The following is an 18,287-nucleotide window of genomic DNA, read 5'->3' on the forward strand; positions in this document are numbered from 1 at the left end:
CTGATCATTTCTACAGGAAGATGTACAGTAGGCCCGATCATTTCTAAAGTATGATGTACAATAGGCCTGATCATTTCTACAGTAAGATGTACAGTAGGCCCGATCATTTCTAAAGTATGATGTACAATAGGCCTGATCATTTCTACAGTAAGATGTACAGTAGGCCTGATCATTTCTAAAGTATGATGTACAATAGTGATCATTTCTACAGAAGATGTACAGTAGGCCCGATCATTTCTAAAGTATGATGTACAATAGGCTTGATCATTTCTACAGTAAGATGTACAGTAGGCCCGATCATTTCTAAAGTATGATGTACAATAGGCCTGATCATTTCTAAAGTATGATGTACAATAGGCCTGATCATTTCTACAGGAAGATGTACAGTAGGCCCGATGATTTCTAAAGTATGATGTACAGTAGGCCTGATCATTTTTCATCTTCATCTGTATTTAGGGGTATCACTATCAATAATAGCTAGCTAGCTTGCTTTGGCTAACGTTAGCCGTTAGCTGTGTACAAGGCCAGGGGATTATTTGAAAGAGAAACTCACATCTACTACTATGAGAGATAGTAACGTTACTTTCTTATTTCTGCTTATCATCATCTGTTATAAAATGACAACAATGCCTTGCTGGTTGACTTACTTTTCCACTGTCGAAGCACAGTTTCCTGAAGCATTCTGCCCTGTTCTGAAAGAACTCCCTGGGTTTACCGTCATGCTGTGGATGTTTGGTCAGGACGTGTCGTTTTATTCACTTGTTTGTTTTGAGAGTCTTATTACTCAACACTTCCCTGTACAAAACATATTGTGGGAGCTCCTAGTTATTTCTCAAAGTTTGTATGAAAGAGAGAGAAACTCTCTCGCTGTTTTTGCGTTCCATGACTATTGAGCTCAGTCAGTCCATTTGATTCCAGCGGTGAGTGTCAGTGGTCAGTGGCTAACATATGGGATCAATATCATGCCAAATGTATTCACAAATGTAAATCACCAATCCACAAATGTAAATCACCAATCCACAAATGTAAATCACTTTGATTTACATTTGTGGATTGGTGATTTACATTTGTGAATACATTTGGCATGATATTGATCCCATACTAACGGCACATCTGTTGCTGAACAACAGCGCTGCAGCGTGTGGGTCGCGGAGTGATCTTCAAGAAAATTGCAGAAAAAATATCTGGTACATCGCGAAGCACACTGGCATCTCCCTCTCCCACTCTGCCAGATGCTAAACTGAGCAGAGACCGCTGCTAAGCAGAGAGCCCACTGAACAGAGAGCTCAGGTGCACTTGACCAAATCAATTCCAGTAATTCATGAAATAATTATACATTTACTCTGACACGTCGCGACCCACCATTAACAGGAAGTGGGTCGCCACCCATTAAAATTGACTGCAAATCAATGATAGAGTAGTAAGTACTGTAACTAACAAACCCACCAGCTGTAAGCAGGAAACATATTTCTCACATCTTTCTCTCTCTTCAGTATTTATCACTATTTGCTATTATGCAATTAAGATGTAGACTGTTTAATATGAATTTGAACTGGAAATACAGTGGGGCAAAAAAGTATTTAGTCAGCCACCAATTGTGCAAGTTCTCCCACTTAAAAAAGATGAGAGAGGCCTGTAATTTTCATCATGGGTACACTTCAACTATGCCAGACAAAATGAGGGAAAAAAATCCAGAAAATCACATTGTAGGATTTTTAATGAATTTATTTGCAAATGATGGTGGAAAATAAGTATTTGGTCAATAACAAAAGTTTATCTCAATACTTTGTTATATACCCTTTGTTGGCAATGACAGAGGTCAAACGTTTTCTGTAAGTCTTCACAAGGTTTCCACACACTGTTGCTGGTATTTTGGCCCATTCCTCCATGCAGATCTCCTCTAGAGCAGTGATGTTTTGGGGCTGTTGCTGGGCAACACGGACTTTCAACTCCCTCCAAAGATTTTCTATGGGGTTGAGATCTGGAGACTGGCTAGGCCACTCCAGGACCTTGAAATGCTTCCTACGAAGCCACTCCTTCGTTGCCCGGGTGGTGTGTTTGGGATCATTGTCATGCTGAAAGACCCAGCCACGTTTCATCTTCAATGCCCTTGCTGATGGAAGGAGGTTTTCACTCAAAATCTCACAATACATGGCCCCATTCATTCTTTCCTTTACACGGATCAGTCGTCCTGGTCCCTTTGCAGAAAAACAGCCCCAAAGCATGATGTTTCCACCCCCATGCTTCACAGTAGGTATGGTGTTCTTTGGATGCAACTCAGCATTCTTTGTCCTCCAAACACGACGAGTTGAGTTTTTACCAAAAAGTTATATTTTGGTTTCATCTGACCATATGACATTCTCCCAATCTTCTTCTGGATCATCCAAATGCTCTCTAGCAAACTTCAGACGAGCCTGGACATGTACTGGCTTAAGCAGGGGGACACGTCTGGCACTGCAGGATTTGAGTCCCTGGTGGCGTAGTGTGTTACTGATGGTAGGCTTTGTTACTTTGGTCCCAGCTCTCTGCAGGTCATTCACTAGGTCCCCCCGTGTGGTTCTGGGATTTTTGCTCACCGTTCTTGTGATCATTTTGACCCCACGGGGTGAGATCTTGCGTGGAGCCCCAGATCGAGGGAGATTATCAGTGGTCTTGTATGTCTTCCATTTCCTAATAATTGCTCCCACAGTTGATTTCTTCAAACCAAGCTGCTTACCTATTGCAGATTCAGTCTTCCCAGCCTGGTGAAGGTATACAATTTTGTTTCTGGTGTCCTTTGACAGCTCTTTGGTCTTGGCCATAGTGGAGTTTGGACTGTGACTGTTTGAGGTTGTGGACAGGTGTCTTTTATACTGATAACAAGTTCAAACAGGTGCCATTAATACAGATAACGAGTGGAGGACAGAGGAGCCTCTTAAAGAAGAAGTTACAGGTCTGTGAGAGCCAGAAATCTTGCTTGTTTGTAGGTGACCAAATACTTATTTTCCACCATCTTTTGCAAATATATTCATAAAAAATCCTACAATGTGATTTTCTGGATTTTTTCCCTATTTTTTTTCTGGCATGGTTGAAGTGTACCTATGATGAAAATTACAGGCCTCTCTCATCTTTTTAAGTGGGAGAACTTGCAGAATTGGTGGCTGACTAAATACTTTTTTGCCCCACTGTATGTATGAGGGTGAAATGCACCGATTGCATCTTAGTGGACCGATACAACGTAATGCTGGTTAATGTAATATACTAATAACCTTCTCTTCCTGTTTTCTATCCTTTGATTGGTTACCCATACAGGGACAGCATCATCATCAGCATCACCAACTGTGCAACCAGCGTGTATGCAGGCTTCGTCATCTTCTCCATCCTGGGCTTCATGGCCCACCACCTGAACGTGGATGTATCTGAGGTGGCCGACCACGGCCCCGGCCTGGCCTTCGTGGCCTACCCAGAGGCCCTCACTCTGCTGCCCATCTCCCCCCTCTGGTCCCTGCTCTTCTTCTTCATGCTCATCCTGCTGGGCCTGGGGACGCAGGTGAGTCTGTCAACCACCATGATATCCTGGTTTTGTCCCAAATGGCACCCTATTACCGTTTGGCTCTGGTCAAAAGTAGTGCACTATGTATGGAATAGGGTAACACTGTTTATTCTCTCTGACATCATTGCATGCATGTCTAGGATCAAAAGGCTCCTCAACAGCTTCTACCCCCAAGCCATAAGACTGCTGAACAATTAATAATATCACCACCGGATAATTTACATTGACCCCCCTCCCTTTTGTACACTGCTGCTAATCACTGTTTATTATCTATGCATAGTCACTGCTGAGTGTTGACCTGTAAGTGTGTGTCCCGGTGTGCAGTTCTGCCTGCTGGAGACCCTGGTAACGGCCATCGTGGATGAGATCGGTACTGACTGGATCATTAGGAACAAAACGGTGGTCACAGGAGGAGTGGCTATAGTGGGCTTCCTGTTGGGGGTGCCGCTCACCACACAGGTAGTGGACTGGAGATGTTTACACACACACACACACACACACACACACACACACACACACACACACACACACACACACACACACACACACACACACCCATACACCCATACACACAAACATACACATGCATGTGTACACACACATAAACACACACTTAATTATCCAAGGCACAAATATTCAGGATGTATACTGATGTTGCGTTCTCTACCTCATGTATCTAGGCTGGGATCTACTGGCTACTGCTCATGGATAACTACGCTGCTAGTTTCTCTCTGGTTATCATCTCCTGCATCATGTGCATCTGCATCATGTACGTCTATGGTGAGTCCAACTGTCTTTCCTCGATTATAAATGCCTATCGTCCACAATGCTCTGCCAAAGCTCTTGGTGAAAGCTAATCAAACTGACTGGAATGGAATGACTGACAACATTCTGTACTGTTTGTGTTCAGGACACAAGAAATACTTCAAGGACGTTGAGATGATGCTGGGTTTCCCCCCTCCCATCTTCTTCCGCGTCTGCTGGAGATTTGTGTCGCCCATCATCATATCTGTAAGTTAGTAGCTACCACCCAGTGCCTCCTTGTTGACATGTTTTAGAGGCTTGACCTGCTCTGCATTCCATTCCACTTGTCTAATCCTCGCTAATCTGTGTTGCTCAACCACACCTGTCATGCAAAACACCTGCCAGAATACCATGAGACACACACAAGTGATCGATGAAGATATGTACTGTATGAGGATTGAAATAGGGTATATTCTGTTAAATTAAATGACTTGACCCCAGTGACCCCTCTCCTCTCTTTGCATTTGCAGTTCATCCTGATCTTCACAGTGATCCAGTACAAGCCCATCACCTACAATGACTACGTGTACCCCGGCTGGTCCCTAGCCATCGGCTTCCTTATGGCCATGTCCTCCGTCACATGTATACCCATCTATGCTCTCTACAAGATCTCCAAGTCTGAGGGAACAACATTTTTGGAGGTAAAATCCACAGGATCTCTGTTTAGAGCTTTGTCTGTCTTTAGTATTGGAAGCAGATGTTGTTCGCACTAGTAGTGGAAGTGTTTTATTTTTTTCTGTTGAATGGCACATGTTGCCGAAGGTCTTTGAACTGAAAGAAATGAAGGATAGTAAAAGAGAACCCAATTTTGTGTTATGTTATTCCAGAACTTTCTCACCTATTTTACCTGCCTCTAATTAGCAATAAATAATAAACCTGTGTCCCTCCCATCACATTGACCTCTGAACTTTTACCCCTTACAGCGGTTGAAGAATTCATGCAAGGCGGACATAAAGTGGGGCCCGGCCCTGAGTGAGCACCGGATAGGCCACTACGCCGCCCCAGTCTCAGAGGCAGAAGTGGAGGTACGTCCCCTGAAAGAGGAGCTGAAGGAGAAGGAGGATGAGAAGAGGGATGAGATCAGCCTCACCATCCAGGGCAGCAACGGCTCCACAGCACACAACACTACCCCCAGCGCATAGAGGCCCCCCCTGGGCCAGCTCCAGCCCCCTCCCAACCACCCCTCACCCTTTCCCACCGCACTGTGGGGAAAACCCGCTCGCTGGAGACCTTTACATATTGTAAGGGCTTATTATTTCTAACCTCTAGAGAAATTGGTCATCATCCAAAAGAATTGTATTTCTTGTTTCAACATCATTTCACAATGCAGTTTCTTGTAAACACGTTATTTGTTTTCTTCTTCATATTATGCAGGAGTTGAAGTAGAAATACACACTGTAAAGAAATCCACTCGGAATTGGCAACTTTTCTAGCGACAGTGCTGGCGGTTTTAAAGCTGGAGACCAAATGTTCTTTCGGTCAGTGTAGACACATGGCACCACTCTAGGGACTGATCCTTCCCTTCTGTTGTTTTCTCTATGGTATAGCTTTAGGCTCTCAGTACCCTCTAATACATGATAGTCTCCACTACTCAGACTATTACGTATGCTGCTTCAGGGTTACCCAGAACAACTCATATTGGAGTAAGCCAGTGGCTATTTAGCTACTCCTAAATATTTGATTTGAACAACACAGTAAAGCCATTCTACTTCCAATGTTGTAAACAACTAACATACATTACAGCACCAACTCCCCAAACACACACAGTGTTGGTCTCCAGCTTTCTGAACACCTACCCTGACTGACGCCCATGATTTCCCCATGCCCATTCTCAGGGTCCCAAAATGATTTACTACTTACTGACCAAGTTCAATACCTGAGTCCATTTTATTTGATTATGGTAGGCTTTACAGAAAAGAGGGAGCTAAGAAAAAGACAACCATAACATGTTCACACACAAAAACAAATGGGTGGATGGATGCAACTGAGTACAATAAAGTGCCATCTCTCTTTTAGTCTTCCAGGTATTTCCGTGGGAAATGCATCTCAAGATGTGGCATCTCACTTGTGAAGGGAACGTTTCATTGACGACAGAAGCAGCTACAGATGTAGGCTCTTAATTTGACCCGTTTTTTAACACCAGGAAAATAATCATGCCACAACAGAGTGATCAAATGAAGGTCCTACATCTGTAGCATAACAAGGAGGGAGGACACAGTGGTGTTGCGTCATAGCCTCTGTTACTCACAAGTAGGATTTGCTCCAACAAGGCATGTTACCAAAAACATGTTAAACATGCATGAACTTTAATATCTCGGTGGCATAGCTGGAGTATGTGTCTTTGTTAACTTTTTCAAAACTGAGAGACTTGCATCAGCAGGTGTCTTTGCAGAGGAAAATATGTGTATTTACAGGCGTTTTAAAGCTCTGAGCCAAGTAGTGATGTGATTGGATGTGGAAACAGGAAGGAGAGAAGCCATTGGTTGGCCTGGAGATGGAGTTTGTCTCCACAAGATTTAAAAAAAAAATAATCAGTTACTGAATTATGTAGTTTATATGTAGTTGTATCGTTCTGTCAATAGAATTATCTTACTTTATCTTTCATTATTGTAAAGTAACATAGTAAATAATTATAAGGAAGACATGTTTATTTTGTAAAGAAGCTACAGTATCTTAAGAAATAACAGTAATGTTTACCATTCCTCATCCATGACTTGATTTTTATTGGTAATTGATTTATTTTAGGGGGTTGGAGTGGTAGGGAGATGTATTTCAGTCACTTTGTGGCAGGATGCTGTGGGGTTGTGCTCGCACAGATAGCTGGAATTGACAATTGTCAAGAAGTCCCATTTCTCTATCCAATTCAATGCATTCGTCTCTGCTCTGTTACGTTGCATCTGTGTTGTATTGAGGCACTGTCTGGTGACATTGTGAATCCACTGGGTCCTTGCCTGGTCTGCACTGATGGAGAGAGGTAGTCTGGAAATGCAGCTGCTTAAGTGCTAGAGCATCGCATCTTAGTGAAACTTCAGATGTTTTATTTCTTCTTTAACCAGTACGTCACTGAATATAATATTCAACATCTTTGTCAGACTGCATAAATCCAGTTTCTGCTGTCGAATATATGACTGAGTTGTTCTCCTTCTATTTTACTTCAGTTTCTCGGTGTTAAAAGTGTCATGACAGTTAGCTATCCAGACACTCAGGGGAGTAGGTAGTTACTTAGTGGTGAAAGTATTTGGTTCCAATTGGCCTCTTATTGCCTATGTAGGGCACTAGGGCTCTGGTCAAAAGTAGTGCACTATAAAGGGAATAGGGTGCCATTTGGGACGTACCCAAATTCGTTGGTTATTTGAACTAACACAAAAAGCACACCAGTAGGTTAGATGCAGCCCAACAGACTCAAGCTTTACTTCAGATGACAACAGACTAGTGTGTTCTCCTTTGATGCTGACAGAAGCACAGTACGGCCACACGAATCAACCTGTTCTAAAGCAGAGTAGGAGTGGTCCTGGAATAGCACAGGATATTAATAATGATGATGGTTTTAACTGAGGTGTTCTATACACTGTGGATACATATCATTTTGGTAATAAGGAGTTGACAGCAGGTGTAAATGGTTGAACTAAAGTGGGTTTAGTATATAATGGCCCTGATGACAGGATTTGATAACAGAATGAAATGGTGTATGATTATTCTAGACATGCCGGCTCAGGTCAGGTTGCCTCTGGATACTTCCAGGGACTTTTATTTCTTCTTTCTCCTGTTACTGTTAAACTGTTGACTTGTAGTCCTATTATTTATTAGCTACAGTAGCTAGTAAGTTAAGGATAACCACCATGCTATTGCAACCGTTTGGTCTCTGCTGTCCACCGAACTCTTCCTCTATCAGATACTTGTACAGTCATGTAAAAACTGGTGTTTGTGTGTTTATTTGTTTTTATTTGGGGGTAGGCAGGATTTTTTCTTGTAGTAAAAGTAGCCGGTGTTAAGTGTAATATGTATTTGTGTGTAGTCGATACCTTACTACTGAGTACTGTTCTTAGATCAGGATAGTGTCAGTATTGATGTCATGTAATTCTAATCAATCAGTAACTATCAATTTTGTCATGTAACAAAACACAATCTACCTTTTAAGAGATCTTTTGTTTTTTTTAACTAAAAAATATATATATTTTATTGTCACAATTGAATCATCCATGTTCAGTGACACTACCTTTATCGTGTTCTAAAAGCCAGCTGATATCAAAAGTATTGCCAAACAAAAGCTTGGGTTGAAACTTGAAATGTGCATTTTACAGTATGTTCTGTTGGAGGTACATGACGGTTGGGGAAAGTATATAATAACAGTATTAATCCATTTTACATTACAATGTAGCGACTGTACTGTAAATTCCGTTGTGTAAAGAGACTGGCCTTTTCAATTTGATGAAGTATTTTACATGTGCATATAAGGCAAAAAAAGATGACAGAAATCAAACGCCAAAATCGGTAACATTGTAACTGCAATAAATATGACATTAGATCAAAAGATCAATGTATTGGGGAAGTGTTTTAGAATATAAACTAATTGGACAATAAGGAATGGGTTCAACCAAATGTCTCATATCCAGAGTAAGAATCTTATCTTATTCTTCCCTTTTTGCACTGGGATTATTATTTGATGAACTTGGCATCTGGTGAGATCTTTCCTTCAAAATTAATATAAGCAGGTAGTGAAAAATGTACACTCAAGGACACATTAGATGAATATTCATATTTTTGGGACATTTGTTTTTCATCTCATTTAGAAATCTTTGTCGTAAGTCATCTATATATGGGATGTAAGAAATGAATACGTTACCAGTTCTGAAAACTGATACTCGGCCTCTACTGTACTAAAACTGTGATTTATCTACTCTGGTTTTCTACGATCACCGAGGAGATCTCTTGAATTTCTAACTCATAAACATGTTTTTACACGTTTTTTTTTTCAGCACTTTAAATCAAGTCATTTGTGTTTATAACATATTTAACAATACAAACTTCCATTTTGAAATAAGGCCTTTACAGTGGTCTGCACAAGCTGCTGTGTCAACATGTCAGCAGAGAAGACACAATGTTATGCCAATGTCAATTATATCATAGTGGAGAATAAAGCACAAATGAAATGAACACAGTACTGGTACTTTCTCATATATATCTAACCATGTCTCTTGAACCTTAGGGCCAAAATCCATTGAATTGTCTTAGTCATGTCAGCTGTATATCGTAAACTGTGCCATTACAAATGGTAAATAAAATCTATTTTAAAGATCACTCAAGTGTGGTTCATGTCCCATTTGTGTTTAGTCTTTCTGAACAGTTAATAAACCATGTATTACAGGCATATGAACATTTATTTATCCAAATACAGTCACGTTTATTTACTTCAAAATACATTCATTAAATGGTTAAATTAGGTAGATCAAATTTGACACATTTCGAAAGCATCCAACCATATTTGTGTCATGTGTTCACTTTCAGGTCTTCTATCAGTCTCTAGAAAAGGACAATATAACATCTCTGTGTCTCTTGGCTCATTGTGGAAGACTAGGGTTACTGTATTACTTTATATTAAAGAGATTACGACATCCCTTTTACAAGTATGAGTATTATTGACCTCTGATGAGAGACTTTTCTCCTTTTAGGACCAGACTGCAGGTAGAACATACATGACAGTATCAGAGACTCACTATCCTCTTATTCTGTTGTAAAGAGTTCAGTTTACAAGGAGCTAACCAGACTGTACCCCTGCTGCGGCAGACACAGGTGCCTGGCCCCACTCGGCCCTCTGCTGGCTGGCCTCTGCACTGCGGGGGGAACAGGGTGGAACATGCTTACAGGGCTCATCTGCTCACAGCTCCCTTTGCTCCCCGGAGGCTGTGTGGAGGTGCCTAGAGGACTGTGTCCACCAGGGAACAACAAGGGCCAGCTGTTCACTGAGTCTGACCATGAGTCATCATGTCTTTGAGCTCTCACAGTCACAGGCTGACCACTAGGCCTGCAAGTTCTGCCCCTTATTCTCTGTTCTGAGCCAGGGTTGAGGTACGATCCATGGGTGGTTACTGTGCTAGCAGAGGGGCCCAGGGGCGGTAGGTAGCTGTCCCTGGCTTGAGCGGTGGTGATGGGTTCTCTGTTGCAGGGGTGGGAAGCCTCAGAGCTCTGGCTGTGAGTCCTTGGATGTTTATGTTCAGAGGGTTGGAGAGGGCTGGATACTCTGGTGTTGGGTGAGCTGCATGGTTGGCCTCTCATCCTGTCTAACGAAGGAGTCCTCCTTACTAGATGTACTACTAGTGGTGGACTGGGCCTGGTATGTGGAGGATGCAGTCTGGGGGCCACCACAGGGGTCAAGTGTCTCTGTGTCTCATCCGCAGACAAACCTGTCCATCCAATCGACCTGGGAATAACAACATTGCCATTAACACCATTCATGACAGCAAAGATCAACTAGGTTGCAATTAGCTACCGTAAATACTTTCACCCGATACTGTAAGTGATAACCTTGGGCTAGATTCTATCAGATCCGCACTAGCCGACACCCGCATAGAGGTTGTTTTGATGGTGTCAGAGGTTGTTTTGATGGTGTCAGAGCGCTCAAATCCACAAGCGGCTCCCAGCATTATACCTAAAGCGGACATTGCCATTGGCTGCAGAGTCGCATTATTAGAAATCCCATGCAGCCTTGTTAACAAATTCAAACATTGGAATGTGAGACGTAATCTATACCTCAATTAGGCTGATAGAAATCCTAATTATTTTGTTAAATGATATTCAATTTGAGCGTCATTATCTTTATATACAGTTGATGTCAGAAGTTTACATACATTTAGGTTAGAGTCATTAAAACTCATTTTTCAACCATTCCACAAATTTCTTGTAAACAAACTATAGTTTTGGCAAGTCGGTTAGGAAATCTACTTTGTGCATGAAACAAGTAATTTTTCCAATAATTGTCTACAGACAGATTATTTCACTTATAATTCACTGTATCACAACTCCAGTGGGCCAGAAGTTTACATTCACTAAGTTGACTGTGCCTTTAAACAGCTTGAAAATTCCAGAAAATTATGTCATGGCTTTAGAAGCTTCTGATAGGCTAATTGACATAATTTCAGTCAATTGGATGTGTACCTGGGATGTATTTCAAAGCCTACCTTCAAACTCAGTGCCTCTTTGCTTGACATCATGGGAAAATCAAAGGAAATCAGCCAACACCTCAGAAAAGAAATTGTAGACCTCCACAAGTCAGGTTCATCCTTGGGAGCCATTTTTTTCAAATGCCTGAAGGTACCATGTTCATCTGTACAAACAATAGTACGCAAGTATAAACACCATGGGACCACGCAGCCATCACACTGCTCAGGAAGGAGACGCGTTCTGTCTCCTAGAGATGAACGTACTTTGGTGCGAAAAGTGAAAATCAATCCCAAAGGACCTTGTGAAGATGCTGGAGGAAACAGGTACAAAAGTATCTTTATCCACAGTAAAACAAGTCCTATATCGACATAACCTGAAAGGCTGCTCAGCAAGGAAGAAGCCACTGCTCCAAAACCGCCATAAAAAAGACAGACTACAGTTTACAACTGCACATGGGGACAAAGATCGTACTTTTTGGAGAAATGTCCTCTGATCTGATGAAACAAAAATAGAACTGTTTGACCATAATGACCATCGTTATGTTTGGAGGAAAAAGGGGGAGGCTTGCAAGCCGAAAAACAGCATCCCAACCGTGAAACACAGGGGTGGCAGCATCATGTTGTGGGGCTGCTTTGCTGCAGGAGGGACTGGTGCACTTCACAAAATAAATGGCATAATGAGGATGGAAGATTATTGAAGCAATATGTCAAGACATCAGTCAGGAATTTAAAGCTTGGTCGCAAATAGGTCTTCCAAATGGACAATGACCCCAAGCATACTTCCAAAGTTGTGGCAAAATGGCTTAAGGACAACAAAGTCAAGGTATTGGAGTGGCCATCACAAAGCCCTGACCTCAATCCTATAGAAAATTTGTAAGCAGAACTGAAAAGGCGTGTGTGAGCAAGGAGGCCTACAAACCTGACTCAGTAACACCAGCTCTGTCAGGAGGAATGGGCCAAAATTCACCCAACTTTTTGTGGGAAGCTTGTGGAAGGCTACCCAAACGTTTGATCCAAGTTAAACAATTTAAAGGCAATGCTACCAAATACTAAATGAGTGTATGTAAACTTCTGACCCACTGGGAATGTGATGAAAGAAATAAAAGCTGAAATAAATAATCCTCTCTACTATTATTCTGACATTTCACATTCTTAAAATAAAGTGGTGATCCTAACTGACCTAGGATTAAATGTCAGGAATTGTGAAAAACTGAGTTTAAATGTATTTGGCTAAGGTGTATGTAAACTTCCGACTTCAACTGTATATAGACTATACTTTCTCATTCTAAACTTTTAACGCGAGTGGGATGGGTGTGGCTTCAAGACAATGACTGCAAGAGGAGCTGCTCACCAATTTGACGACTCCCAACGCAGTTTCCTACCTCCAACACCACCAAAACATCAGCTTTGCGGGTGTCGGCTATCGCTGGTTAGTGCTTGATCTGAATGAATTTAGGCCCTTGTCTGGGAAGTATGCATGTTACCCTAATCAGTGACATGCCTTGGGCTTGACAGCAGAAAGCCCCTGAAAGCCTGTAAATCCATAGAAGTGGTAAAACAGGTATTTTGGATCTGTTGGAAAGGAGAGTATAGAGCAGACTAGAGAGGCCAACCCGGATCTGCTCTGCAGGCTTGTTTCCACAGGGGAGGAGGGACAGTAGGTGAGGCTGAGGCTCTGCTTCTTCAGATCCAACTGGATGGCTCTCCTCTCCTCCTTCAGCTCTGCAAATCAACCAACAACAGGAGAAAATCACTCACATTTCTACAATATTATTCTGCGGCAGTCAGACAGATTGGAAATGGTGAGAAGACTGACAGCCTGGTAGGCCTGTTTGAAATAAGCACCAGGATCCAAAGCCCAAGATAATGGAACATTGAGAGGTTACAGAGTGTTGACAGAGTGATGTAGTCCAATTACCATTCTAAAGTGACATCTATTAACCATCATCTTTTTCACCCAATTATTTGTGTGCAATGTTTTTCAATATTTGTAGCAGATGAGAACTTGACAACACTGGAAAAAAGGAGAAGTAAAAAGTATTTTTGCAACAATAAACCACTAGATGGTGGTGAGGATCAATTGATCTGATTTTGTTCCAGATATAGGAGAACATGTCAGTCATTTATGTCAGGTCAATACAAGAAGAAAGAAAAGCAACCAACTGGGTTTTTTAGGAAGTTTTTTTGGTAAGTGTTTTTTTAGGAAGTGTTCATTGAATAAATGTATGTCGTTCTGTCCTTGTTATTTGTCTATTAATGTTCTGTATTATGTAACGTTGTGTGTTTTGTGTGGACCCCATGAAGAGTAACTACTGCTTTAGCAGTAGCTAATGGGGTTCCTAATGAAATACTAACGTCAAAAGACTTAGGACACATGTTACCAATTTATTTGCCTGGCTACAGACTCCTTGCTCCGGCCAAACGCTACGCCACGCCCACGGACATTAGTTTCTTCTCTGCAATGAGTCTGGATCTGAGTAACTCCTGACCCTTCACCGAATGCGAACCCGTTCGGGGCCGTCTGATTGGTCCAGAAACTGATGGGTTGGGCCAGAGCCAGAACACACGTGGGTAAAGTGGTGGTTTGAAAATGGATCATTGGCTTTGATACTCCTATTGGTTAGAGACAATCCAATCACTAATGACTTTGTTTTGTACAACACCCCTCGTGCCCCTCGCCACCACAAACGGCTTCAATGATGGCAGTCTCAGACTAAAGTATGTAGCAAACAACAGATCAGCGAAATAATTTAGTGTGAGTCATCAGGCTACCAATTTATACCTCCAAAGGGAGCGATAGTCATTGTCAGTGCAGTGTAGTTCACAGGTTACTGAAGACACCAGAACTCATGAAACCATTATGGATCAGAGTACAGTCACCTCTATTAACTCTGAGCTCTGATGTTCAGCTGACTCAATACAGATCAGTTATGTGGACCAGGAAAGTATATTACTGTTAGGTTGCAAAATGCTTTCCCAAAATGTCCAGGTTTTTCAGAAATCACAGTTAGATGATTCCTGAATTTTGATTCCAGGAATGTTCCAACCAGGATTTTGGGAAAATCTGGGAATGCTGGTAAAGGTATAGTAATTTTCCCACCCTAATACTGTATGACTGTACAGTAACTGTATCACCCACCTGTTACAGTTGGCTCTGGAGCCTCAGTGACATCACACTGTGTCCGGTGTTCCTGTTCTACACTCTCCTGCAAGAAGCGAATCACAGACACGACAAAACACCACAGAACAGGTCAACTACCGGAGCCAGCTACTGGTGAGTTGGAGTCATGTACCCCAACGACACAGCTGACAAATGAGAAATAAGGAAGATGGTGGGAGACGGGAGGGGTGTTAAGACGTGAGCGACGAAACGATTCAGCAACAGCAGTGTTCGTTCCATGCGGATTTGGACTCTCTTTTTACATCTATATCCAGACTCAGAACATAAACCACAGCTCCAACCATCAGGCTCTTTTCTCCGCTGGCAGCCGGGTCATATCTGTCCTGGTTTTCCAATACCACTGGTAATGGATGATCATTAGCTAGGAGTCCCACCCACCCACCCACAAGCCCTGCTATTTGCTTTGAGGTATTTACGTAAAGTCTCACTGTCTGCCACTGGCATACCATGGAGCTATGCCTCGACTCCCCACTGTGTAGCTAACGGAGGGGTGCCGAGTGCCTAGCGCCGCCAGCTGATCGTCTTGGTTTTTTGAAATGCAAACAAACAGAAGTGGAGAGTGATCTAGTTACAGAGGAGGGTATTAATTTTAGATGTGAGGTCTGACTGATGGAAGGGTGGTTAGACTATCCTGGCGCAGGCTGCTACCAAGGGAGACGGAATACCAGACTGGTTCTGCATCCCTAATGGCACTCTTTTCTCTATGTAGTGCACTACTTTTGACCAGGGCCTATTGGGGGAATAGGGTGATATTTGGGATGGGGACTGGGAGCTACACAGCCCACTGCTTCTCAATGGAGTGTTGACTCAAAACCCAAACTTTGCTTCGCAGAAACGGCTGCCCTTTTACTCTGAAAATAAAACAGCCTATTTTTTTCACTGTGGTGCAGTGGTAAAATGATAACTCTCCACACCTCCTTCTCAGTCTATTCTTTCTCCTACTTAAAGCAGTGTTATATGGGCTCTATTTGGGACCATGCCTACTAGTCTACAAACTTCCAAAGCTTGACAATAATGAGATATTGCGGTAATTTAGTCATTACCGTGGACTGCCTGATTGCTAAAATTGCCGATTCCTTTCCTGGTCCATGACCAAGTCTATCAATTAATTCCAACAAACCCCATTCGAGTAAATGGGATATTATACCTATGTTTGTAAAAATGGATGATTGATTGCTGCATGCTAAATGTGAATGAGATCATACAGTACCCTGGCTTGGTTCTGGCTGACTAGACTATGTTTCTGGCTGTAATGGGAAATGATTTGATTAATTGTCCACAAGGAAATCTGAGAGGGAATTTTGGATCTCTCTCCGCCTGTTAGTACATTCATACATTAGTCACACTGTTATATCTCAGCCAAAATGTATTTTGACTAAACTTGCCATAGATATCCGGCATTTACAAAATTACACTGATTGGCCAAATGGCAAACTTTGAAAGGTCACACCTCTCACCCCGTTTCACCTAAAGTCATGAAATTCAGTGAATACTGTAGGTCCCTCACCTCATAAGGAACACATTTGCGTCAGGGACCCATAAGTTCTGCCATGATGGATTTTCCGCCATTTTGAATTTTCTGAAGAACACTTAAAAAGCTACTTTTCTGACACTGGATGACCAATCTGCACAAAACTTGATTTGTGATAGCTATGGACAAAGGTCCATAGAGGTCCAGCGCAATATTTTCCAGACTAGTATCTAAAACAATATGGCTGCTATTGACCATGAACATTCACGTGGGCGTGGTCTGGCACATAAATGCATATAAATCAGTCTAGGATATTTGTATTGTAACAAAATTCAGTAAACATGTTGCAAACACTGTCAAGACTCAACATATGCAAGAACATTTATATCGGATGCGCTATAGTAATCACATGTGATATCTCTCCCTCTCTGGCGCTCCAGGGCGCCAGGCTACCCTTCATTACGCACACCTGTCACCATCATTACGCGCAGCTGCGCAATATTGGACTCACCTGGACTCCATTACTTTGTTAATTACCCCCTTTATTTCAGTCTGCTCCTCAGTTTGTTCCCTGTGTCAGCATTGATGCCATTATTTTCCCCCTGTCCAGGCGCTATTCCTGTTTCATGTCTGTTGTTTATTAAATGTTTATTAAACTCCCTGTACTTGCTTCTCGTCTCCAGCGCCAATCCTCACATATGTGTCTTGCCATAGAGATTTACAAAATTACACTGATTGGCCCAAGGGTGGGTGCTGCATCATTCATGGGGGATGACATTTTACTTTTACCTTGTTATTTTCCTGTATTTCAGTCTATAATTATCTGTTGCAACGAAGTACTGATGTTCCTACCTTTGACCTGTTTAACTGACAGTATCAAACGTCTGCCAGTGTTGAATGTGATGGTTAAAGTTTGACGCCAGACTGAGCTGAGGTCACACTGATAATGTCTCTGTGACAATATGTGATTCTATAGCAGCTGAGGTTGTGACTTCCTACAAGTCTCTTGGGATGGCGTTTACAGAACATTCAGTGCTATGTGATTAATATAGAAGGTCCTTCTCAGAGGAGGCCTTTAGACATTTTCTTTGCTGAATTCTTGTAATAAACCAGATGGATTTTTGATTGATATTATCTATGACCGTTATCTTTTTTATTCACCTGAAAATCTCCTTTACACTGGCTAAGCATTTTGCTTCGGTTCATTATGCCTTTGAATTGCACTTTACATACTACAAAAATGCTAGTAGCAGAAACATAAACATCCCTAACAGACACGGTGAAATCCCATCCTAGTCCCTACATCTCAGGAGACGCGGGTTGGAGATGTGTGACACGGCACATAAAAAGATCCAAATCAAATCAAATGTATTTGTCACATACACATGGTTAGCAGATGTTAATGTGAGTGTAGCGAAATGCTTGTGCTTCTAGTTCCGACAATGCAGTAATAACCAACGAGTAATCTAACTAACAATTCCAAAACTACTACCTTATACACACAAGTGTAAAGGGATAAAGAATAAAGAATATGTACATAAAGATATATGAATGAGTGATGGTACAGAGCGGCATAGGCAAGATGCAGCAGATGGTATTGAGTACAGTATATACATATGAGATGAGTAATGTAGGGTATGTAAACAAAGTGGCATAGTTTAAAGTGGCTAGTGATACATGTATTACATAAAGATGCAGTAGATGATATAAAGTACAGTATATACGTATACATATGAGATGAATAATGTAGGGTATGTAAACGTTATATTAAGTAGCATTGTTTAAAGTGGCTAGTGATATATTTTACATCAATTCCCATCAATTCCCATTATTAAAGTGAGTGGGGGTGAGTAAGTGTGTTGGCAGCAGCCACTCAATGTTAGTGGTGGCTGTTTAACAGTCTGATGGCCATGAGATAGAAGCTGTTTTTCAGTCTCTCGGTCCCAGCTTTGATGCACCTGTACTGACCTCGCCTTCTGGATGATAGCGGGGTGAACAGGCAGTGGCTCGGGTGGTTGTTGTCCTTGATGATCTTTATGGCCTTCCTGTGACATCGGGTGGTGTAGGTGTCCTGGAGGGCAGGTAGTTTGCCCCCGGTGATACGGTTGTGGGCGGAGCAGTTGCCGTACCAGGCGGTGATAC

General features: G+C 42.0%; 2 protein-coding genes across 8 annotated transcripts in view; one reads left to right on the top strand and one right to left on the bottom strand.

The window, feature by feature from the left end:
- Window positions 1–9,634, top strand: part of LOC115103085 (sodium- and chloride-dependent glycine transporter 1-like) — an 89,222-nt gene extending 79,588 nt beyond the window's left edge. For all 7 annotated transcript variants that reach the window (XM_065005746.1, XM_029623705.2, XM_065005744.1 and 4 more), the window contains 6 exons: window positions 3,292–3,529; window positions 3,857–3,991; window positions 4,213–4,312; window positions 4,443–4,543; window positions 4,807–4,977; window positions 5,260–9,634. In XM_065005746.1, coding sequence (XP_064861818.1) covers window positions 3,292–3,529; window positions 3,857–3,991; window positions 4,213–4,312; window positions 4,443–4,543; window positions 4,807–4,977; window positions 5,260–5,478 — 964 coding nt within the window. In that variant the 3' untranslated portion in view covers window positions 5,479–9,634. The remainder of the gene's footprint in view (window positions 1–3,291; window positions 3,530–3,856; window positions 3,992–4,212; window positions 4,313–4,442; window positions 4,544–4,806; window positions 4,978–5,259) is intronic.
- Window positions 7,117–18,287, bottom strand: part of LOC135563113 (uncharacterized) — a 22,218-nt gene continuing 11,047 nt past the window's right edge. The window contains exons 4-6 of the mRNA XM_065006083.1: window positions 14,633–14,699; window positions 13,107–13,215; window positions 7,117–10,754 (exon numbers count right to left, since the gene is read on the bottom strand). Of these exons, the coding sequence (XP_064862155.1) occupies window positions 10,082–10,754; window positions 13,107–13,215; window positions 14,633–14,699 (849 nt within the window). The 3' untranslated portion in view covers window positions 7,117–10,081. The remainder of the gene's footprint in view (window positions 10,755–13,106; window positions 13,216–14,632; window positions 14,700–18,287) is intronic.

The sequence above is a fragment of the Oncorhynchus nerka genome, linkage group LG20 (assembly GCF_034236695.1).
Source record: "Oncorhynchus nerka isolate Pitt River linkage group LG20, Oner_Uvic_2.0, whole genome shotgun sequence".
NCBI classification, from domain to species: Eukaryota; Metazoa; Chordata; class Actinopteri; order Salmoniformes; family Salmonidae; genus Oncorhynchus; species Oncorhynchus nerka.